This window comes from Hemitrygon akajei, chromosome 3 (assembly GCF_048418815.1).
Source record: "Hemitrygon akajei chromosome 3, sHemAka1.3, whole genome shotgun sequence".
NCBI lineage: Eukaryota > Metazoa > Chordata > Chondrichthyes > Myliobatiformes > Dasyatidae > Hemitrygon > Hemitrygon akajei.
The window spans coordinates 74,098,913-74,122,674 of NC_133126.1; the positions used below are offsets into that span (position 1 = coordinate 74,098,913).

At 39.7% G+C, this 23,762-nt stretch overlaps 2 protein-coding genes across 2 annotated transcripts; one reads left to right on the forward strand and one right to left on the reverse strand.

Annotated features, from left to right (window-relative positions):
* The first annotated feature begins 13,900 nt into the window (after positions 1-13,900).
* On the forward strand, positions 13,901-18,058 carry chrm5b (cholinergic receptor, muscarinic 5b). Its single transcript, XM_073038986.1, has 2 exons — positions 13,901-15,432; positions 17,992-18,058. The coding sequence occupies exons 1-2, from the start codon at positions 13,901-13,903 to the stop codon at positions 18,056-18,058; spliced, it is 1,599 nt and encodes a 532-aa protein (XP_072895087.1).
* Positions 18,059-18,841: 783 nt separating this feature from the next.
* LOC140725111 (fibrinogen-like protein A) lies at positions 18,842-22,608 on the reverse strand. Its single transcript, XM_073040134.1, has 3 exons — positions 22,494-22,608; positions 21,525-21,696; positions 18,842-21,176 (listed from the first exon to the last, which is right to left on the reverse strand). The coding sequence occupies exons 2-3, from the start codon at positions 21,682-21,684 to the stop codon at positions 20,482-20,484; spliced, it is 855 nt and encodes a 284-aa protein (XP_072896235.1). The 5' UTR covers positions 21,685-21,696; positions 22,494-22,608; the 3' UTR covers positions 18,842-20,481.
* Between the last annotated feature and the right edge of the window lie 1,154 nt (positions 22,609-23,762).

Consider the following 23,762-nt stretch of genomic DNA (forward strand, 5'->3'; position numbering starts at 1 on the left):
AGGAGCCACAGGAGCAGTCAGACAGGTATATCTAGTTCACCACAGCATGACTGTGCAGGCACGTGGATGGCAGTGAATTAGACTGGCGGGAAGAATTTTAAAAGAAGACAGCTTTACAGAGCGGGTGACAGAGTAGAGGGAGTCAGAGTAGGAGGACTTTGGCTCAACAGGGCTTTGGCGATAACGGGTCGAGGTGAGGTAAGTTACTTGTGAAGAATATGAATAGGAAGTATGTCTGTGAGGCCGGTATTCTGTACTGGGTGTCAGATGTGGGATATCTGGGAGAGCTGCAGCTCCTTAGGGACTGGGTTAGGGAAACTGGAGATCCAACTTGACGACCTCATCATGGAGAGGAGCTACAGGCAAGTAGCACACCAGGGCCTAGGGAGATAGATAAATGGGTAACAGTCAGGAGAGGGAAGGGCAAGAGTCAGATACTAGAGAGTACCCCTGCGGCTGTCCCCCTTAACAATAAGTACTCCTGTTTGAGTACTGTTGGGTGGGGGGGACAGCCTACCTGGGGGAAACAACAGTGGCTGTGCCTCTGGCACAGAATCTGGCCCTGTGGCTCAGCTCAGAAGACTAGGGGACTCTATAGTCGGGGGGCAGACAGGCGATTCTGTGGATGCAGGAAAGAAACATGGATAGTAGTTTGCCTCCCAGGTGCCAGGTCCGGGATGTTTCTGATCATGTCCACAATATCCTGAAGTGGGAAGGAGAACAAGCAGAAGTTGTGGTACATCTTGGTACCAACGACATAGGCAGGAAAAGGAAGGAAGTCCTGAAAACAGACCACAGGGAGTTAGGAAAGAAGCTGAGATGCAGGACGTCAAAGGCAATGATCTCGGGATTACTGCCTGTGCCATGCAACAGTGAGTATAGGAAAAGAGTGAGGTGGAGGATAAATGCATGGCTGAGGAATTGGAGCAGGAGGTATGGATTCAGATTTCTGGATCATTGGGACTGCTTCTGGGGCAGGTGTGACCTGTACAAAAACGATGGGTTGCACTTGAATCCGAGGGGGACCAATATGCTGGCGGGGAGGTTTGCTAAAGCTCTTGGGGAGAGTTTAAACTAGAATTGATGGGGGGATGGAAACCAAACTAAAGAGACAGAGGAAGGGGCTGTTGGCTCACAAATAGAGAAAGCTTGTAAGCAATGTGAGAGGGAGGATAGGCAGGTGATAGAGAAAGGATGCGCTCAGACTGTCTATTTTAATGCAGGGAGTATCATGATCAAAGCAGATGAGCTTAGTGCGTGGATCAGTACTTGGAGCTATGATGTTGTGGCCATTACAGAGACTTGGATGGCTCAGGGGCAGGAATGGCTACTTAGAGTGCCAAGCTTTAGATGTTTCAGAGAGGACAGGGAGGGAGGCAAAAGAGGTGGGGGCGTGGCACTGTTTATCAGAGATAGTGTCACAGCTGCAGAAAAGGAGGAAGACATAGAGAGATTGTCTACAGAGTCTCTGTGGGTGGAAGTTAGAAACAGGAAGGTGTCAATAACTCTACTGAGTGTTTTATTATGAACCACCCAATTGCAACAAGGACATCGAGGAGTAGATAGGGAGATAGATCCTGGAAAGGTGTAATAAGAACAGAGTTGTCGTGATGGAAGATTTTAATTTTTCCAATATTGATTGGCATCTCTCTAGAGCAAGGGGTTTAGATGGAGTGGAGTTGGTTAGGTGTGTTCAGGAAGGTATCCTGACACAGTATATAGATAAGCCTACAAGAAGAGAGGCTGTACTTGATCTGGTATTGTGAAATTAATCTGGTCAGGTGTCAGGTCTCTCAGTGGGAGAGCATTTTGGATATAGTGATCACAATTCTATCTCTTTTACCATGGCATTGGAGAGGGATAGGAACAAACTAGTTAGGAAAACATTTAATTGGAGTAAAGGGAAATATGAAGCTATCAGGCAGGAACTTGGAAGTATAAATTGGGAACAACTGTTCTCAGGGAAATATATGGCAGAAATGTAGCAAATATTCAGGGGATATTTGTGTGGCCTTCTACATAGGTACGTTCCAATGAGACAGGAAAAGGATGGTAGGGTACAGGAACCGTGGTGGACAAAGGTTGTTGAAAATCTAGCCAAGAAGAAAAGAAAGTCTTATGAGAGGTCCAAAAAGCTAGGTAATGATAGAGATCTGGAAAATTGTAAGACTAGTAGGAAGGAGCTTAAGAATGAAATTAGGAGAGCCAGAAGGGAGTATGAGAAGGCCTTGCTGAGCAGGATTAAGGAAAACCCTGAGGCATTCTACAAGTATGTGAAGAGCAAGAGGATAAAACATGAGAGAATAGGACCAATCCAGTGTGACAGTGGAAAAGTGTGTATGGAGCTGAAGGATCAAGCGAAGGTATTTAATGAATACTTTGCTTCAGTATTTACTATGGAAAAGGACCTTGGCCATTGTAGGGATGACTTAAAGCAGACTGAAAAGCTTGAGCATATAGACATTAAGGAAGAGGATGTGCTGGAGCTTTTGGAAAGCATCAAGTTGAATAAGTCACCGGGACCGGACGAGATATACCCCAGGCTTCTGTGGGAAGTGAGGGAGGAGATTGCTGAGCCTCTGGCAATGATGTTTGCATCATCAGTGGGGATGGGAGAGATTCCGGAGGATTGAAGGGTTGCTGATGTTGTTCCCTTATTCAAGAAGGGGAGTAGAAATAGCCCAGGAACTCATAGACCAGTGAGTCTTAGTTACTTCAATGGTTGGTAAGTTGATGGAGAAGATCCTGAGAAGCAGGATTTATGAACATTTAGAGAGGCATAATATGATTAGGAATAGTCAGCATGGCTTTGTCAAAGGCAGGTCATGTCTTATGAGCCTGATTGAAATTTTTTGAGGATGTGACTAAACACATTGATGAAGGTAGAGCAGTGGATATAGTGTATATAGATTTCAGCAAGGCATTTGATAAGGTGGCCCATGCAAGGCTTATTGAGAAAATAAGGAGCGATAGGATTCAAGGGGACCTTGCTTTGTGGATCCAGAACTGGCTTGCACACAGAAGGCAAAGAGTTGTTGTAGACAGGTCATATTCTGCATGGAGGTTGGTGACCAGTGCTGTGCTTCAGGGATCTGTTCTGGGACCCCCTACTCTTTGTGATTTTTATAAATGACTTGAATGAGGAAGTGGAGGGATGGGTTAGTAATTTTGCTGGTGACACAAAGGTTGGAAGTGTTGTGGATAGTGTGGAGGGCTGTCAGATGTTGCAGCGGGACATCGATAGGATGCAAAACTGGGCAGAGAAAGGGCAGATGGAGTTCAACCCAGATAAGTGTGAGGTGCCTCATTTTGGTAGGTCAAATATGATGGCAGGATACATTATTAATGGTAAGACTCTTGGCAGAGTGGAGGATCAGAGGGATCTTGGGGTCTGAATCCATTGAACTTTCAAAGTTGCTGCACAGATTGACTGTGTGTAAAGAAAGCATACGATGTATTGGTATTCATCAACCGTGGGATTGAGTCCAAGAGCTGAGAGGTAATGTTTCAGCTATATAGGACCCTGGTCAGCCCCCACTTGGAGTACTGTGCTCAGTTCTGGTCGCCTCACTACAGGAAGGATATGGAAACTATAGAAAGGGTACAGGTTAGATTTACAAGGATGTTACCCGGAGTGGGGAGCCTTATGAGAGTAGGTTGAGTAAACTCGTTCTTTTCTCCTTGGAGCGATGGAGGATGAGGGGTGACCTGATTAAGGTGTATAAGATGAGAGGTATTCATCATATGGATAGTGAGAGGCTTTTTCCCAGGGCTGAAATGGCTAATACGAGAGGGCACAGTTTTAAGGCGCTTGGAAGTAGATACAGAGGAGATGTCAGGGGTTGCTGGACTTTCTGATACTGCTTCAGTTTATTTCTTAGCTCCAAACAATACTCTTAGATTCGATTACACCAATGTTGTTTATTCACTTGTTCAGTTAGTGCAAATATTTGCTTTTAGACTTTTTACTGTTTTTGTAGTTTACCAAATGTTTCACATTTCTCTCCCAATTGATCAGCAAACTTCTTCACTTGTTCAGACTGACCACATGTTTGTATCTTTAATTGTGATTAAACAGTTACACTCTATCCAAGTTTGTCCTTTTCCTCAGGCATTCTCAAGGTCTTATGACATGCCTTCTCTATCAACTCTACATTGATGGTATACTTCATCCAGACATTTTCTTATCAAATTGAAAAATTTTCTTCGGGTAAGAACTCAAGCCATCAGTCATCTGTTCACACATTACTGGAGATTCAGCTCCCCCTTTTCGTGTAGTAGGTTTCACAACTTTGGCATTGTCTCAGTTTAATCTCATGTAAAATTTAATTTGCATGTACTTTTTATCACTAGCACTGCAATCAAAATACTGTTGGATTGCATCAAAATATCATAGGGTTGCACTCTGAACTTTTTGTAAGATTGCATTTGGAATTTCTTGTAGGATTGCAATCGATATATTATTGATTTGCAAGTGGCAATATTTCCCTCACTGGATTACAGTCTCAATGTTTTTTAAGCACTAAATTACAATCGGTTGATTTCACAGGTACTGCACAATATTAATGTTAGTGCTGGTTTGTTGTTTTTTCAGAATAGCAACGTATAATAGAACTTAGAAGAGTACAGCACTGGAACAGGCCATTTGGCCCTCAATGTTGTGCCGTATCAGCTAAAAAAACAAATCGAAAACACCCAAACACTAATCTCTTCTACCTACACCATGTCCATATCCCTCCATCTTCCTCTCATTTATGTGCCTATACAAACGTCTCTTAAAAGCCTCTGATGTACTTGCTCCACCACCATACCAGGCAGCACATTCTGGGCATCCACAGCTATCTGAGTAAAAACTTACCCTTCACATCCCTGTTGAACCTATCCTCTCTTACCTTAATACCCACTCTGGTATTAGACATTTCAACCATGGGAAATCAATACTCTCTGTCCACTCTATCTACGCCTCTCATAATCTTGTAAATCTTTATCAGGTATCCCCTCAGCCTCCGACGCTCCAAGAGAGAACAACCCAAGTTTATCCAGCCTTTCGTGGTAGCACGTGCCCTCTAAACCAGGCAGCATCTTGGTAAACCTCTTCTGCAGTCTCTCCAAAACCTCAACGTATTTTCTTTAGTGGGGTGACCAGAACTGTTTACAATACTCCAGATGTGGCCTAATCAGAGTTTTATAAAGTTGCAAGATAACTTCCTGACTTTTGAACGCAAAGCCTCGACTAATAAAAGCAAGCATTCCATAGCCCTCTTAACCACCTTGTGGACCTATGTAGCCACTTTCAAAGAGCTATGAACTTGGATCCCAAGATCTCTCTGTTTAGCAAAACTATTAAGGGCTGACCATAGTGATAACCAAGAGAAAGTTACTGGCAAGATGAAGGAAACACTGAACAATGCCAAGACCAAGGGGAACCATCAATGCTACCCTAAATGCCAGCAGTGTGACGGGCAATAATTAAGTAAGTCTATTGGACTAAGGAGATGCCAGTCAATATGAGGGAAGTTAAGGTCACCCATAACAACAAACATGTTATTTTTTACCTTTCCAAAATCTGCTTCCCAATCTGCTCCTCAGTGTCTCTGTTGCAATTGGGTCTATAGAATAGCCCAATAGAGTGACTGCTCCATTCTTGTTTCTGACTTCTACCCATACTGACTCAGTAGACAACCCATCCATGATATCCTCCCTTTCTGCAGCTGTCTTACTATCCATGATTAGCAATGCAACTCCCCCATCTCTTCTCCCTCCCTGTACCTTTTAAAATATCTAAACCCTGAAATGTCCAGCAGCCATTCCTGCCCTTGTGTCAGCCAAATATCTGTAATGGCCAGGATGTTGCAGTTTCATGTACTAACCCATGCTCTAAATTCATCACCATTTCCCTGATACTTCCTGCATTAAAATAGTCACATTTCAACCCATCAAACTGACTGCATTTATGCCTTATCCACTGTTTATCCTTCCTCAGTCTCTCTAAAAGAGTCTGATGTGCAAGGATCTGATAGCACGAAAGACCATGCAGAGAAGTTTTACAAATATTGTGAGAGTTGAAAACTTTTCACTTTGAGGCGATATTGGCTAGACTGAGATTATTTTCTACAGAATATAAGAAGTTGAGAAAAGTTTTAATCAAGGTGCTGAAACTCCACAGAGACTCAAACATGGCAATATTGCGGAAACTCCATGGAGACACAGAGTGTATGGGGAGACCATTTTCATCAAGAGAACAATTGCAATGAGCTATTGGATAAAAGGATGAAAAGGGCATTAGGGAAATTTTTGGTATGAATGTTGCTACTAGTAAAGATGGTAGAGGGAGAACCTCCTAATATATTTAAAGAGGATGTGGAAGAGTACTTGAGGCACTGTCACTTACAGGATGACAGATCAAGGCCAGAGAAGCTGGAATACTGAATCCTTTGGCCAGCATGGAAATGAAGGGTAGAATGGCCCCATTCTGTGCTGTAAATCATTTAGATGTTAAATTTGGATTCATCAGTCTATTTGATGATTTAAAGACATGAGTCATCCTACGTACCTTTATTTCACACTTTATTTATTAACATTTTCTCTTCTCCTGTGAATAATTATCATGTCAAATATACTACTAATGGGATGGAAAGAGTAGGTCAGTAGAAGAGAACACCCCTCCAAACATTCCTGATGAAGGGTCTCAGCCTGAAACGTCGACAGTGCTTCTCCCTATAGATGCTGCCTGGCCTGCTGCGTTCTCTCTCTTTTAATCTTTTTATTAGTATTAAAAATATTATGAACGAAATACAATTAAAATATTAATAAGGGATTACAAACAGGCCTGCTGCGTTCTACCAGCATTTTGTGTGTGTTGCTTGAATTTCCAGCATCTGCAGATTTCCTCGTGTTTACTTTTTAAACATTCTGTAATGATCATTAAGAGCATGCATGTATATCAGGATAGAAAAAGCTGCAGAAGGTTTTAGACTCAGCCAGCTCCATCATGAACATGAGCTTCCCCATTGAAGAGGACATAATCAAAAGGCATTGCAAAGACATCCATCATTAAGGACCCTCACTATTCAGGACATGACCTCTTCTCAATACAGGAACCTGAAGACACACACTCAATATTTTAAGAACAGCGTCTTCCCCTCTGGCATCAGATTTCTGAGTGGTCTATGAACACTATCTTGCTATGTATTAACGCCCAAACAACAAGGACAAGTTTTTCTTTTGTTTAAACAACTTTACTTTCAATGCCTCCATTCAATACCTGAGGGCCGTCACCTTTACACAATTCCCTCTCCTCCTCCCACACGCAAAACGGAGAGTACGCATATGTACTAATTATTTACATAGTTCAAGTGAACAGGACTCAACAATCTCCCATATTTTTTATGTATATATTAAAAACTTCAAATTTGAAAATAAATTTAAAGACAGTTCAAATGTCCAAACAATTTGAATGTCCATTGGGATATGAGAAATAGTTCTAACCCTTGATGTTAATACAATTCTTAAGGTACCAAATGCCTTCACCAAGTGCCTTTAACAACACAAGAGCTGGAGCTCCCTTCTTTGTGAGACAGTCAGCTAGTTGCTCCTTTGTAGTTGACCATAGCACGTGATGAATTTTCAATGCTTGGACAAGTTCTTCGATACTGCTTATCTCTAGATGAAGCCTCTTCTCTATAACTGACTAGTGGATTTGATGGCATCAACCAAAGAGTAGTTTCGTCTGTGACACAAGTTATTTGTAGACTGTTCTTCTTTGGGTCACTATGGAAAAGCTCAGAATAGAGTGTGGCCAGAAAATCAGCATTGTCAATGCCTTCAGACATTGCCAGGGTTTCTCCTGCCAGCGTACTCCTTACAACTCTTTGGATCCTTTTTGATTCCCAATAGAGAGATGAAAATCTTCCTTCTCCCATCAGTACAATAAAATATCCCCCTTGAATCCCTCCATCAGAAGGATTTCAGAGTGAGGCATCACCGAAGACAACATGTCTCAGTGAGTTATCTTTTCCAAGCTGTTGAAACTTCTAGACTACTTTTTCAGATTAAATTTTGTGCACTATCTTGTTTGCCTCATGTAAAGTATATACTGTGGCATTTTTTGTGCTGGATGCCAAGTTGCAGGCTTCAAACATAATGTCAGGTGTGCCGTGTCTTTCCACCCATAGAATCTGGCCCATCTTTCACTTAAGTTGCTCTGCTTCAGCTTTACTGAGGGATGCCTCCCGTTGTGTGGCACAGTAGGATTCCATGCAGATTGTCTGAAGAAGCTTTCCTTGTGCAGCTGTACTGTTCTGTCGACAGCAAGGATGTCTATCCCTGCATAGCAGAATCTGTCACATTCATCCTGTCCAACCTGAAAGTCTGACTTTAGCTGAGAGATAACTCTCGTGGCAAAGTTTTGTGAGCATTCCCCTATGAAGTCATCTACAGGACAGGTAAATACTCCAATCACATGAAATCCTGACTCTGCCGGTAAGAAACAGCTGGATCCACTTGTGACATCTTTCCATCTGTTTTTAGCATTATTTCCTTGACCCTTTTATACCAGTAGAGTGATGCATTTGTTAGACCATACACACACTTCCTGAGTTTCCACAGTGTTCTTTCACTTCTGGCTTCAGGCAGGGTTGCATACAAATGTCATGTGACAAGTCCATTCCCTGTAAGAACGTGGATTTTATGTCCTTACAGTGGAGTTGCCAATGCTTTTAACATATTACCGAGAAAAGTAGTGGGAGAGACTGATGCATACATTGGTGAGTCTTTTCAGAGTTCTTCTAATTTCAGTTCCTCAAAAGCTCTAGATACTAGGTGTGCTTTTGGTATAATTCCTGAAGGGGTTTCTTTCAGGGTGCACATCCATCTTGTAGACACTGTCTTTTGGCCAATCTCTCTGACCTCCTCAAACACACCGTTATTTCTCCAACTACTGATTTTATCCTGTTTTGCAGATTCAAAAGACACCTCCTTAGTTACTAGGACATCTTCAACTTGACATTTCTCAGATAGTCCAGCCTGATCTGTACTTGATTCAACATGAAGTCTGTAAACACGTGACATGTCAACTGACTCTGCAGTGCCAGTGTCCATGACTGGTCTAGGGAATTCAAGTTCTACCAACTTTTGTTTCTCCCTGTGACTTTGCCTGCTCGACCTAAGACTTCAGCTTTGTATGAGATACCAGTATCTATCTACAAATCTCACAGTTTGTCCTGTTTTAAGACTGAAACTTCCATGTTATCTTTGCACTTGTGATAATTTCTGCTCAGGCAAGTCTGTTAAGTTCCCATCTGCACTCTCTTCCGCACTGTCTGTGCCACCATTGAGCAACTCTATTGAGTCCCCATCTGCACTCTCTTCATCCCTGTCTGTGCTATGTGACCGTGTGCCAGGTAAATGCTTTTCATTTTTTATGTCATTCTCCATGGTGTTCTGATGGTCTTCATTTTGTGCTTTATCTAGTCTAGAATGATACACTCCCACATTTGTACCTCCATGTCTTACGAATACTGCAACTCCAACCTGACCAATGACAACTCCTGGACCTTTCTATTCTGTATAGTATGCTGTTTTGTAATACACTTTGTCCCCTGTGTCATATTTGTCATTTGTAGGATGGACCTGTACCCTCAGTGCTCTTCAAATTCCGTGAACACTCTGCTTCAGTGAAAGCTTTCCTTGCTGCATGCAGTGTTGAAATATGTTTCCCAACCCAATCACTCCTTGTAGGGTCACCTAGAGCAGGTGGTCCGTCAACCAGTACAGAGGGAAGGTTTGGATTCTGACCGAACAGCAATCGATAACGGGTTGTAGCCATATACATTTTACATGGTATTCTTCACCATAAGGGCCCAGTCCAGGGCTGTATTCCAATCATAGCCCTTGCTTTTCTTTACCTTCAGCATTATTTCTGTAAGCGTTTGATTGTTTCACTCCAGAAGTCCATTACTCCAAGTATGTTGTCTTTGTTTCAATGTTAAAGTTCTCTGCAGTATCTCTGAGGGTCTCTTTGTATTTACAATGCTACCAGCACTGAAAGATGTGAACTATCAATGATATGGAGATACCATACTTCTTGCTGCAGTTCATGTAGGTCTATGGCTACTGTTTCATTGTATTCAGATTCTAGTGGCAGACCAACTGCAGGATTAGGTTTGGATTTTCCAGACTTTTGGCATGTCTCACAGCTGTCAATTTTAGAATTGAAAAATAATCTGCATCTTTGTTTCCTGAACACTTGAGCAGTTTGTGAAGTCTATCAATCGAAGCGTGTCCAAGCTTCTTGTGAAGTTCGAACAACACTTTCTCATTTATAGTCATGTTTTGTGTGACCGTTAGTACTTCATTCTCACATTGGTTCTCAGTAATACCTTCATCTGGAATGTTCACACCGTAATGTCCGGAGCCGATGAGCTGAAGAGACAGTGGCTGTTGAATCATTCTCCATATCCAGTAACTGCTCCTGCTTCCTTTAGGGAAGATTTACTCAAGAGTAGTGGAATGTTCACTGGTACCACCATTAAATTGTTCAATGTAACAATTTGTCTGCCCTGTGTTTGTGGGTACTTTCACTCTTTTTGTGGAACATACAGTATTTCCATCACCAAATCTGAATGCTTCAAAACTGGGTGTATCTGTGTTCACCAGTTTCTGCACTTCATTCCAGTTTAGTTCACTTACACAGCTTTCAAGCCCTTTTTCTCCACACACTGTGCGTGTGCTTGCTGTATCAATAACAGCAGATCCTAGAGATTCCATCATCAAAACCTCTGGCTGGGAAATCTCTGCATTAGTAAGTGATTACCTCACAAACAATGTGACATGGCACTTCTACATCTTAACATTTGTTATTTTCTTCAGTTAGCTTAACTTGTTTGGTTCTGTCTCAACAGTTTCTTGCCCAGTGACAAATACTTCGAGATACCGCACATTTCAATCTCCTACTGTACGTGTTTATTGGATTTGTGCCAGGTAATAGTACCCTTGTTTGGTCCTTCTGGGACGTACGCTTGCTATTCGCTTGTTTCTTCTCAGTGAAGTTTGCCATTTCCTGATTCAAACTAATTCCAACTGTTGTCTTAGTGACCTTTTCTCCAAAAGTCCTCCAGTGCTGATTTCATAAATGCAAATGTAAGTTCTCTGCATACAGTTAACACTAGCTGTCTGACCTGTATGCCTAGATATGCAGTATCCAACAATTTAAAAGCTAATAGTGTCAGAAAGTTCCATTTTATATTCAATGCATGCGCCTGTACTTCTGTTCAAAATCAGTAATAATAATTAGCCATATTTTTAGAATTGTCTATAAATTTTGTGGAAGTCTGAATATGCCTCATAGATCCAATCCTTTTCTTCGTAAAAACAGAGTCAATTCAAAACAGAGCATATTCATACCGTCATCTTTGTTCAAGTCTTCCACCAAAATTCCCATCGTGGACTCTCTTGCTCTTCCCGAAAACGATGACACAACAGCCAAGGCTTGCTTCATCCTCTGCAGTTCCATAACACAAGTCCATATTCCAGCTTTCATAAGGCTTGCTCTCATCAAATGCTAGTGGCATCCTATAATTGGAAACTATCCTGTTAACACCCAAAGAACAATGACACATTTTTCATTTGTTTAAGCAACTTTACTATCAACATCTCTGTTCAATACCTGAGGGCTGCCACATTATATCCCACAATTCCCTTTCCTCCTCCCATGCACACACGCATAACGGGGGAGTGCGCTTGCTTACTAAATACTTACATATTCCAAATGACCAGAACTCAACACTATGCTGCTCTTTTTTTGCACAAATTTATATTTTTTTGTAACTTATAGAAATACTTTACGAACTACACTGTACTGCTGTCATAAAACAACGGATTTCACAGCACACATCAGTGATAATAAACCTGATTCTTATATGTACTTATGAGTATAACATATAGGTTTAAAAAGCCACTCCAAAAGCTATGAAATATAAGCTTCTCTGCACATTCAAACAATACTTATCTGTCACCAAGGGGTAATAACTGTTCCGGAACCTGGAGATGGGGATCCCAAGACTCCTGTACCTCCCTCCTGATGGCAGCAGCAAAATGAGTGCATCCGGACAGTGAAGATGTGAACATCAGGATGCTCTTCATTGACTACAGGTCTGCATTCAGCACCATCATCCCCTCAAAACTAATCAATAGCCCCAAGACCTAAGCCTCAATACCTCCGTGTGCAACTGGTTTCTTCAATTTCCTCACTTGCAGACCCCAGTCAGTTCGGATTGGCAACAACATCTCCTCCACAATCACCATTGGTACTGATGCACCACAAGGCTATCTGCTTTTAATATCATTATTATTTTTTTTGTATTTGCACAATTTATTGTCTTTTGCACATTGGTTGTTTGTCTTGTTGTGGGTGGTTTTTCATTGATTCTATTGTGTTTCTTTGTATTTGCTGTGAATGCCCGCAAGAAAATGAATCTCGGGGTTGCAGATGGTTACATACATGTACTTTGAACTTTGACCTGTTATGCCACTCACAGAATTGGTTAAAGGACAGAAACAGTTACACTCCATTGCACTTTCCAGGATCAGAATCTGGTTTATCACTGACATGCCATGAAACATGTTGCTTTGTGGCAACAGCACAGTGCAAGACATTTAAAAAAATTACTATGTTCCAATAAAAATATAAATAAACAGTTCAAAAGAGGAATGGTGACATGGTGTTCATGGGTTTATGGCCCATTTGGAAATAAAATGGCAGAGGGGAAGAAGGTTTTCCTAAAACATTTTCAGTGTGAGTCTTTAGGCTCCTGTGTCTCTTTCCTGATGTTAGTAATGAGAAGAGGGCTTGTCCCCAAGATGAGGGACATACAATTGCATTTATTTAATGAATACAAGAATTAGAAGCTAGAATAGGCCATTCGCCCGCTTCAATCTACTTGTATCCCTTAATTCTTCCAGTATCCAGACATCTGTAGGTCTTTGTTTTGAACATAATAAATCCACAGCTCTCAAGTCAGATGATTCCAAAGATTCACTACCCTCTGTGTGAAGAAATGTCTCCTTGCTTCTTATTTTGAAACTGTGACCCCCTTCTCCGAGATCTCTCATTGAGGGAAAACATCCTCCTTGCTTTCAACGGCCTCTAAGAATTATGAGCATTTCACAGCCCACTCAGTCTCTTCTCATAATGACTAGCTGCCATCCCAGAAATCCATCTGGTGAATCTTTGCTCCACTTCTTCTATGGTGAATATATCCAATTTTAGATTAGACCAAAACTGTACAGAATAATCAGTGGGTGGCTTCACCGTAACCTTACTATCACATTGCTGAATGCATTTGGATTCAATTTCTTGATTCTGCTTTCAGCAGGAATTCAGATTCATAAAGCTTGCTTTAATTAAAGGTAATGGGTACAGATCACTTTCCACTCATGAGAAGAACCTGCTTACTTATGTTACTTCTATGGCACAGTAATATTTCAGAAACAAGTTATACTACAAATAATTGTTATTTTTTACACTGTGTTTTATTTCACCAACATTACAGTCATTCTGTAGTAAGTTACTACTGGCTGACCAAGGACTACTTCAAGAAAAGGAACTCAAGTTTTCATCTTAGGAAGAATCAGAAATTTGCAATTGAGATGTACTTGAAATTGTATGAGTTACCCTGGTTGCTTTTCATCAATCAGCCAAGTCATTTAGAATAATTAAATCAGGTTAACTTTTGGAGGTCAAGAAGCAAGTTACTTAATGAGATAAAATCAGTAACAACATGTTTTCTTCCTCAGAAGAATCAAAGGAGGAGAACGCCTGCAAAAGCAACTCCTTAGTTTTCGTCATCGGAATAGCAAGCTTTGCTCTTTGTTTATTCTGGATATTGTGACAGTTTCAAGAATGATTGAATCAGATCTCTTCAGGAATGGATCCATGACTGGTAACAGCTCCAATCGAGAGGATGGACAGAGTCTATTGAAAGTGGTATCAATTTCCATTATTACTGCTATTGTGAGCCTTGTAACGATAATAGGTAATATTTTAGTCATTGTTTCATTCAAAGTGAACAGCCAGCTAAAGACAGTGAATAACTATTTCCTGTTAAGTCTGGCCTGTGCTGACCTCATCATTGGAATTTTTTCAATGAATCTCTACGCTTCTTATATATTAATCGGCTCCTGGTTGCTGGGAAACCTGACGTGCGATTTGTGGCTTGCATTGGATTACGTAGCCAGTAATGCCTCCGTCATGAATTTGCTCCTTATAAGCTTCGACCGGTATTTCTCAATCACACGGCCATTAACCTACAGGGCTAAGCGTACTCCCAGAAGGGCTGGTATCATGATTGGACTTGCATGGTTAATATCCTTTATATTGTGGGCCCCTGCAATTTTATGCTGGCAATACTTAGTTGGAGAAAGAACGGTTCCTTCGAATGAATGTCAGATACAATTTTTATCTGTACCTACTATTACCTTTGGCACGGCCATAGCTGCTTTCTACATCCCTGTGTCAGTGATGACGATATTGTATTGTCGCATCTATAAAGAGACCGAAAGACGCACTAAGGACCTGGCGGAATTGCAAGCATCAAACCTCGCCCCTGAAGATGAGGTAGTTGTTTCCAAAAGGACTCTGTTAGCATCCTGCTTTGGATGTGTAGGCCACAAGCTCACACACAGGGAAAGATCCCAAGTATCGTGGTCTTCAAACAGAAGCACAACAGTGACTCTAAGATCCACACACATACAGAATGCTACAGATGAATGGTTAAAAGGTGGCAACCTAGATTCTTTTGCAAACTACCCCATGTCAGAAGATGATGAAAGGCTCACCCCAAAATCTGCCTCCTTGGCGTCTCAAGGACAGAATCAGAATGATGAATACCCTGGAGAGAATGACACAAATGTGTCCTCAGAAGAGCCTCCTGTGATAAATAATTATGAAAATCAAAATTATTTGGTGACCCCTGTGAAAAGACAGAAGGATAAAAGGTACATCTCTTACAAAGGTAATAAAGTAGCTGTCAAAGATAGCAGCTCCTCATCCACCTCAGACACAAGTAATGGTTGCACTGAAATAAAAGTAGCACCCTGCCCAACCACTGAACCAGAAGTTCCATATGTTAGAAATATGGATCCAAATCTCAGACTTCAGATCACCAAGAGAAAACGGTTGGTTTTGATTAAAGAAAAAAAGGCAGCACAAACACTTAGCGCGATTCTACTGGCTTTCATTATCACATGGACACCGTACAATATCATGGTATTAGTCTCAACGTTCTGCTCATACTGTATCCCAACGTCACTGTGGCATCTGGGATACTGGCTCTGTTACGTTAACAGCACAGTTAACCCCATGTGCTATGCTCTGTGTAACAAAACCTTCCGTACGACTTTCAAAATGCTGTTACTATTTCAGTGGAAGCGAAAGTGAATTGTCTAGCCAGCAGCAAGTTACATCTTTAAAATATGAGATTAAAGCGGATATTACATAGTTCTTTCAATGTTCCACCTCTAATTATTGACTACTCTTCAATAACTGTTTATTTGCAAAATATCAGAATTGAAATAACAGCCTCGACAGAACTTCTTCCTTATGATTAAAGAAACTGAACAGACCAAACACTAACTGTAAGCACATGGAATGAAGTCTAAGAACTGGCACTGAATTTTTTTGTGGAAAATCACATGACACTGGTCACCATACCCTTGTTAATCCTCAAGCTATCTTGTCACAATGATAAACACTTCACTATTCAAAAAGACTATTACACCAAATGCAAATCACAGTGCTTAAAGTTCTGAATTATAGGTCAAATAATGCCATAATGCATACCTTGTGCAGAGAAAGGATTGTTTCATTTACACTGAGGTGTCTTTTTTTTGGTAACTTTTTTTACTGCTCTTCCCTTCCTTCCTTAAAAGCAGTACCGACTGACAGGTGGGGCTTCACAGCACTTGATATCCTACAGCTGTAAATGTGACTGAGGATCAGCAGGCCATTGCAGTACTGGAAGGGGGAAAGGTGTGAACGCAAGGCCGATTTAAGCCACCTCACCACGTGTGCATGTGAAGTCTCTGTCCAACAGAGTTACTGGATGGTGATCAGGAAATGAAGCTCCGAGTGAATTTTCACTCCCTGAAATGTTGTAATACGAATTATAATAATCGAACGCATGGCTCAGAGTTGGAGACCTCTTCCCAAAAATAGAGGGGCTCCATGTGGCAGTACAGGACCAGGTGGTTAACACAAAAATCAAAAATACATAACAAGAGACCAACAAATTCAGTATGATAAATACAAAAACCAGAAGCAGTCCAACCCATTACAGGATCCCACAGCAGCTTAACTCAATCTGATTACTTACACAGGCACAATCAAGTGGCAAACCTCATTCAGCAAAATCTTACTTTAAACTGCAAACGCATAAAATACACCATACCTTTATTTCATAAAGTGAGACCACAGAGCAACACAGCATGAAAATACATCCTTCAGCCTATAATATCTGCACTGACCATCAAGCACACATTTACACTAACACTTCACCGATCCCATTTTATTCTCCCATATTACCACTAACTCCCTCCAGCTTCCACCGCTTACCTACACACCAGTGACAATTTAGTTTCCAATTAACCTAGGAGCCACGGTATCAAAAGGATATGCAGATACAAGGAGAACGTTGGAACTGAACCCTGGTCACTGGTCCTGCAAGGCTGTGGCACCACTATGCCACCTGTTCCACAAGGAACTCAATTACCTTAAAAGTGCTAGCTTTTAAGTGAAATGAGATATTTAAAATTCCACTTAGTCCCAAATTTGAGTTTAGTGTGCAGAACTGTATGTATTATACTAAATGGCACTGTCTGTCGAGGAAGTTGCAAAGACGGGTGGTATAGAGTATGTAAAAGATTGCATTGACACTAATTGAATGGTTTCCCATGTCGGGGCTGTTGTGATGCATGAACATTTTATATTTTAAACCTGGTCTGGTCTATATAAGTGTTCTGTCATATAGGTTAAGATTACATCCAAAACTACAATGTATTCCATTTTCCACTTCCATGAGCACAAATCAATTCACTCAATAGTAATTAAAAATGGAAATGTGCCTATAGTATATTTAGATATTAACTGACCATCCTGCCTGTAATTTTGTCAAAATAGTTTTTAAAATCAAAATGAAAATTAAATGCAGAAAACCTTGTTTTTTTAATTTTGAGTTTTCTTTTGTTCAAAACAATGTTGTTACAACCATTTGCTAAAGTAGTGAATGTTTTGGTGCTTTTCGTTACCGTTAAAAAACATTTGCATTGACAATGCTATTATCTTCAAAAGTATTTTATCAATTCTAGTGAACCGTATAAAGCTTCAGCATTCATTCACATTACTTGCAAAAAGCTTTATTGAGCATACTTTCTTGATGTTAGGTTCCCGAACTGTTTTCTGAAATTCCAGAGGAAATGGCCAATGCAAAATTTAATAATTTTTACTAATTGAGAGGTATGGTATATACATGCATAAAAAACATCAGGTTTTGGGTTCTTGTGACTATCTGCCCTTAGCTGTGGTGTCAGTAGTAAAACTGTATCTTTCTAATTTAAACAATTCTTTCTTTATCAATCTTAAATTAGGCTCCATGAGGGCATTTCTTGACTATGGTCTGCTTACATGCTAACTATTGACATGTCCTGTATGCCGATTGCTGAACTTCTAAACACCTGATTCATAATTTACATCTAATAATGTTATATTTATTTGGCAAACTGAATGGAAAGCCTTTGTTACAAAAACGTTGGTATTGCAGATGTGCAGGTTTGTATATGTTTGTACAATTATCGTATTGTTTCAATTTAATATTTTACCACAAATGTATCATATATCTTGTCAATAAAGTCAAGTTTAACATTCTCCTAATTCACAGCCATATGTACAAAACCTACAAATAGACCTGTTTAAGATTCATGGATTTTTTATTCATTTAGGCTTCGAAGAAAAGAACAATTCTGTAAGGTATTTTTTTCTTTCAATGGAAACAACTCACCAGGATAAAAATAAATAATTTTTTTTTTGTCCAGACAGTCAACCTTCTGAAACAGACATTTGCACAGTTAAACATCCACTGGAATTATCCGAGCTGGGTCTCACATCTTCAATCACTTCCAAGAAAGATACTAATAAGAATCAGGAGCTGAATCCAATCTATTTTATTCTTTTGTATAGCCTGAGAACTTAATAAAACTTATAAAATTGCATCCACTAAAAATTAGATGCTAAAATTAAATTAATTAGGGAGGTCCTCCATATTCATGATTAACATTTAAAATCTATTAAAGTGGAATAATGATTTAGGAAATTATATACATAGTATATTTGTACTAAAACCAAACAATGTATATAAAATATTTTAAATAATTACAAATATTGAACAAACCACAAATAATTAAATAAAAGGAAGCTTTCTCTTTTCTATTTTTCCATGTAGTCCTCCAATGGTCGCTAACATCAATGGGTGATGGGGCTAATCTGGAGAGGTGGAACATGTTGGCATTTCAAGATACACAAGTTGAGATATCCACATTTGACAATACATGCACATAAGTTTTGGACTTACTGATGTTTAAACAGGCAAATGCTGGCAGTTTCATTCATAACTGCTAGTATTTAATGACAATCATGCTGATGGAACAGAGAGTGTCATACATCTTAGCCAAATCATCACACACGTATTATAACCAAATTATTTTATTCACAGAGTAAAATAAACAAATAGATCTTTTTAAAAAAAATTTTTAATTAGTTTTTCAAAACATTTTACAAATTAAAAACCCCAAATCCCAATGAGGAGCATTAATACAGTGCAAAATTAAGCATACAATAACAATATGCTACAAAGGAAGAGAATTTAACAAAAAAGCACCTAAATTAAAGACAAGTAAGCTTAGTGTCCTCCCCAAGCCCCACAACACAAGAAAAAAAACAACAACTCCAGACCGACCACAACACAATATAAAGAGTATAGGTCAGGACAGTCAAACTCCCAGACTGTGAATACACTTAGCAACAGAGGATAATAATGCCTACTACCAGAAAAAAAAGGGAGCTGAAAGCAAGGGACCGAAAAGAAGAAAAAAAAGAAAGAAAAACCCTAGTCAAGAGGAAGGTTATGAAAGTACTCGATAAAAGGTCCCCAGACCTTATGGAACTTTAGATCCGAATTAAGAACTGAATAATGAATTTTTTCGAGGTCCAAGCAGGCCATAATGTCGTTAAGCCAGTGCGCATGAGTGGGCGGGGCAACATCTCTCCATCTAAGGAGGATCAAGCGTCTAGCCAGGAGAGAGGCAAAGGATAGTATTCGGCATTTGGTCGGACCCAGACATGAATCTGTCTCGCCCCAAAAACCGAACAGAGCAATTAAGGGGTTTGGTTCTAGGTGCTGATTCAGAATACCCAATAATGTAGTGAAGACATCTTTCCAGAATTTCTCCAAGCTAGGACAGAACCAGTACATATGGATGAGAGAGGCCACGCCCCTCTTGCATTTATCACAGAGCGGACTAATGCCAGGGTAGAATCGAGATAGTTTAGATTTAGACATATGGGCTCTATGAACAATCTTAAACTGTAAAAGGCAATGGCGAGCACAAAGAGAGGTTGAGTTAACCGATTTGAGAACTGAGTCCCAGCTCTCCTCGGATAAGGAGATATTTAACAAATAGATCTTTAAACTTTTAAGTAATATCTAAATTGCATATAAGAAAATTTGCCCTGGAAATAATTAAATTAATAGCACAGTTTATAAATTTGAGGAGAATAAATTTGTGCAGAGGACAAAGGATTGTTGCAATCATACATAGGTCATCTTGAAACTGTTGCTTGTTTTAATTTGCATTTTCTGTACCTCACACTGTCAGTGCGGATCTTAAGTTTGATTTTTCAGTTGGGTTTCACAACTTTTTGCTGATAAGAGATATATTCTCTTTCAAAACATTATCAATATTTCATTATATTCATCTACAGGTAATGTTTATTTATTCAGCATATACTCTCACCCAAAGTCATTTCCCCGGATATTTCAATATTGGATATATAATGGCACTATTGCAACTTTGAATATGACACTATTTAATTTAATTTCAAGCTCTTCATTATTATCATGCAAAGACTTTCATTCTTCCATCTGAAGAGATTTGAGCTCACATCACAAACAGAAGCAATCATATTTCAAAACAACTATATTAATCATGTCTTGGAGTATTTAAAAGCTTTTCCACATAAAAATTTACTCATGCAGGCAGTACGATGCTGTAGAGCGAGTAACTAATCTAATTTGCTCAATTACATCGGGCATCTTCTTTTACCATTCTTTCTGGTAAATAAGCACAACATGCACTTGTTCAAAAAAATTCAATGAATTGTTGAACTTACAAATGAATTATTAGATTTATTTTCATTTAATTTTTGCACCATAGTTATAACTCATCACGCGAGGTACCGCTGCATTTGACTTCCCTGTTATTAGGCTTTACCATCATCCATGCATACTTGCACTGGTTATCTTTATTACAATCATTCTGCCAGTAAATAACATTTTTTCTGTTTAGATTGGCTCCAGCACAGGCATTATACCACCATCCTCCACCTGGTATCCCATTGAGTTCCAGATTGGCACAATTCCGATAATAGTTGTCATTATCATTGTCTTTTGTGGTGAATTTTTGGTTGTCATGAATATAAGCTTCTGTATCTTTTGTCAAAGCATCAGTTGCAGTTCCACGATAAAGACCAAGTCTGATTTTATATTTGGATTCTTCATCTTCAATGAGAAATGGGGCATATTCTCCCCACTTCACCTCTCCATTCATGTTGACTAATTTGATTCCCAAACTATATTCATTTGGCCTGCTGGTGATTCTATGTATTAACTCATTGCCCAACCAGTGATCATCATTAATAAAACCAAATCCTTGCTTGTAGTCCTGCCACGTTCTGTCAAAGTCCAATGAGCTATTAACAGTGATGTGCTGGATGACTGTCCACCCCCCATCTGCACTGTGCATGTCACAGTAAACAACGAGTAGATCCTTCATTAACTGAATGACATAGAGGCCATCTTCAGCTTTGCTTTCTGACTGCTGAAAAATCTCATAACAGTCACTTGGAAAACCTGCACAACACAAAACGATTAGTACAACAATCAGTTGAGAAATTTTACATTTTTCATCTAGCAAAAATTCATTAGAAGAAAAGGAAAATTGTCAATTTGTGAAACAAGTAGCCAGACATGTAATCCACATTAAACAAGACCTTTATTTTGCAGATGCCAATTTCTGTGGTTTATTCTGTGTTAACATAATATTAATACTAATTCTGACATCCCAATAGCTCTACTCTCTTGCTGCATTGTATTTTACTGTGGTAAAAGTACAAAAAAAGATATATTGATCCACACAACTATAATTATTGCCTCACAAGGACATACACAACATCCAAACTGAAGCTAATTCAGACTTACCGCCTTGCTGTCTCAAATTGATGATACGAGCATAATCTTTAGAAGTTAAAAGATGTGCATTTCTGAGTTCCATTGATGATTCAGTGCTTATCAAAGTGGTATACTTCAACAACATCAGAAGGGTAATGGTGAAAAGGCTCCTCAAATTCATCACTAACATTGCGCTTGAATTCTTGGGAAAAAATAAGGTAAGAAAAAGATTACATAAACCTTGTGTCAAAAATATGGTTAAACAATTTCCTATCCATACATTGTTGCCCCAGTGTAGATGATCACTTCAAACTGGAGCACACTGGTTGGCAACATAAAGGTAACAGCTTTGGCCTCACCATCAGATGGTTTCAAACAGAGACTAGAAGCTACTTGTCAGTCCAGATTAATTGCTACAATTCTGATGAGATTCTTTTGTTCTGGCAAGAGTTCCTATGTAAAAGGCTTCATGGATCACCACATCAACTTTGGAAGATAAGCACAAATTGATATCTCACTTTGAGACTCTATCCAAGCTACTGGCAGGTAATAATCATTTTTTTTTACATTGATTTACAGAAACTGGCAGTGAATATAGAGAAATCATTACAGTGAAATAATTTATCAATTTAATGGAAATATGCAAAGAGTAAAAATTATTAAGCTGTGTAATTATTAACTCATTTATTCTAAGGTTTCAACTGCTACACTAATCAACTAATAGACCATAAGACAAAGGGGCAGAAGTCGGGCATTCGGTCCTGAACTAATAATTGGTTCAGTTGTGTGAATTTAATCACTTAAGTACAAATACTTTTATATACCATGCTTTTGTACGCATTCTGTGTGTAAATATCTACCGTATACAGTTTAATTATCTATTGTTAAATACAATTAAGTGTCAATTATTTTAAAATCCTACTCTTTTAAACTGGTCCTCCAATCTAGTTCTAACAAACTAGATATTAACAGGAAACATATGAATGCATCAGAACTTACCTTTCAATGTGAAGTAAATTCAGTTATACACACATAGCAAATCTCATCAAAGCAGAAGGAATATACGTGAAGGAGCTTGTCAGCACCTATTCATCCCTTAATGTACTTCGGGAAGTGCTGACATTTCAGTTCAATGTACAATTAGTTCTCATTAGCCAGGGTGCGTTCAGTAACCAAAGTCTAACATGACAATTTTACAGGATTTCAATTGCTATATGTGCACTTTGAACTAGACTTGTGAAGGAAAGGATGTGTATAATAAAACACAGTAGCTTTCTTGGCCTCTGAGTATTCCACAGTCAATGCCATTCTTTCAAGGGAGGGCCACTGGGGAAATGGAGCAGTCAAACTGTGGAAAACAAAGATCATAAAAACACCGTGATTCTGGTGAGATGTGTTTATTTGTGATAAGAGCGAAGGAACTCCACACGTTCAGCATCATCTCTGGAGGCACTCAGTAGATCAAGCAGCATCTGTAGAGGCAGACAGTGTATGTTTCAGGCCCAGACCTGACACTAGTGCTTCAGGGGTTCTGCCTGACCCGCTGATTTCTTCCAGTGTCCTTTTTTTTTTGTTCCAGATTGCAGCGTCTGCAATCTATTTATTTAGGCATCGGGATATTTAAAGTTTCATCAGAACTGAGAGTTAGAAATGAAGTATGTCTTGAGAACTAAAGGGAAGATCTGTAACAGAGCAGGGGATTTTAAACTGATGATGGAGCCGGCTGAGGGAAATAGATAAAAGAGGCAATAAAGAATGAACGGTGTGCTGGAGAAGCGTCAATTGTGTAAACTTACAGCGGAGGACAAACACTGGAAATGGAGTCAGTGGTGAGAAAAGCATTCATTCAGAGAGGATCAGAATATAGAAGCAAGCTTGTAATGCTGAAGCTTTGTAAGGCATTGGTCAGACTACACTTGGAGTATTGTGAGCAGTTTTGCGCCCCTTATCTCAGAAACGATCCGTGGGGGGGGGGGGGGGGGCGGGGGTTGCGGTACAAGAATGATCCTGCCGATGAAAGGCTTAATATATGAGGAGCCTGCACTTGCTGGAGATCAGAAGAATGGGGGGGAGGGGGGGAGGAGGATCTCATTGAAACCTACCAAATATTGAAAGGCTAGATACAGTGGATGTGGACAGAATGTTTCCATTAGAGGGAGAGTCCAGAGGACACAGCAAGAAGGTGCTGAATCTGTGGAATTCATTGGCATAGACAGCTGTGGAGGCCAAGTCACTGAGTATAAAAATACCTATAAAAAGTATTCACCT

Coding starts and splice junctions, on each gene's coding strand:
- LOC140725111 (XM_073040134.1), bottom strand. CDS start 21,684: ATGTTAGTGATGAATTTGAGGAGCCTTTTCACCATTACCCTTCTGATG. Junction 21,177..21,524: donor CAATTTGAGACAGCAAGGCG/GTAAGTCTGAAT, acceptor TGTGTTGTGCAG/GTTTTCCAAGTGACTGTTAT.
- chrm5b (XM_073038986.1), top strand. CDS start 13,901: ATGATTGAATCAGATCTCTTCAGGAATGGATCCATGACTGGTAACAGC. Junction 15,433..17,991: donor CTATTTCAGTGGAAGCGAAA/GTGAATTGTCTA, acceptor TTATTCATTTAG/GCTTCGAAGAAAAGAACAAT.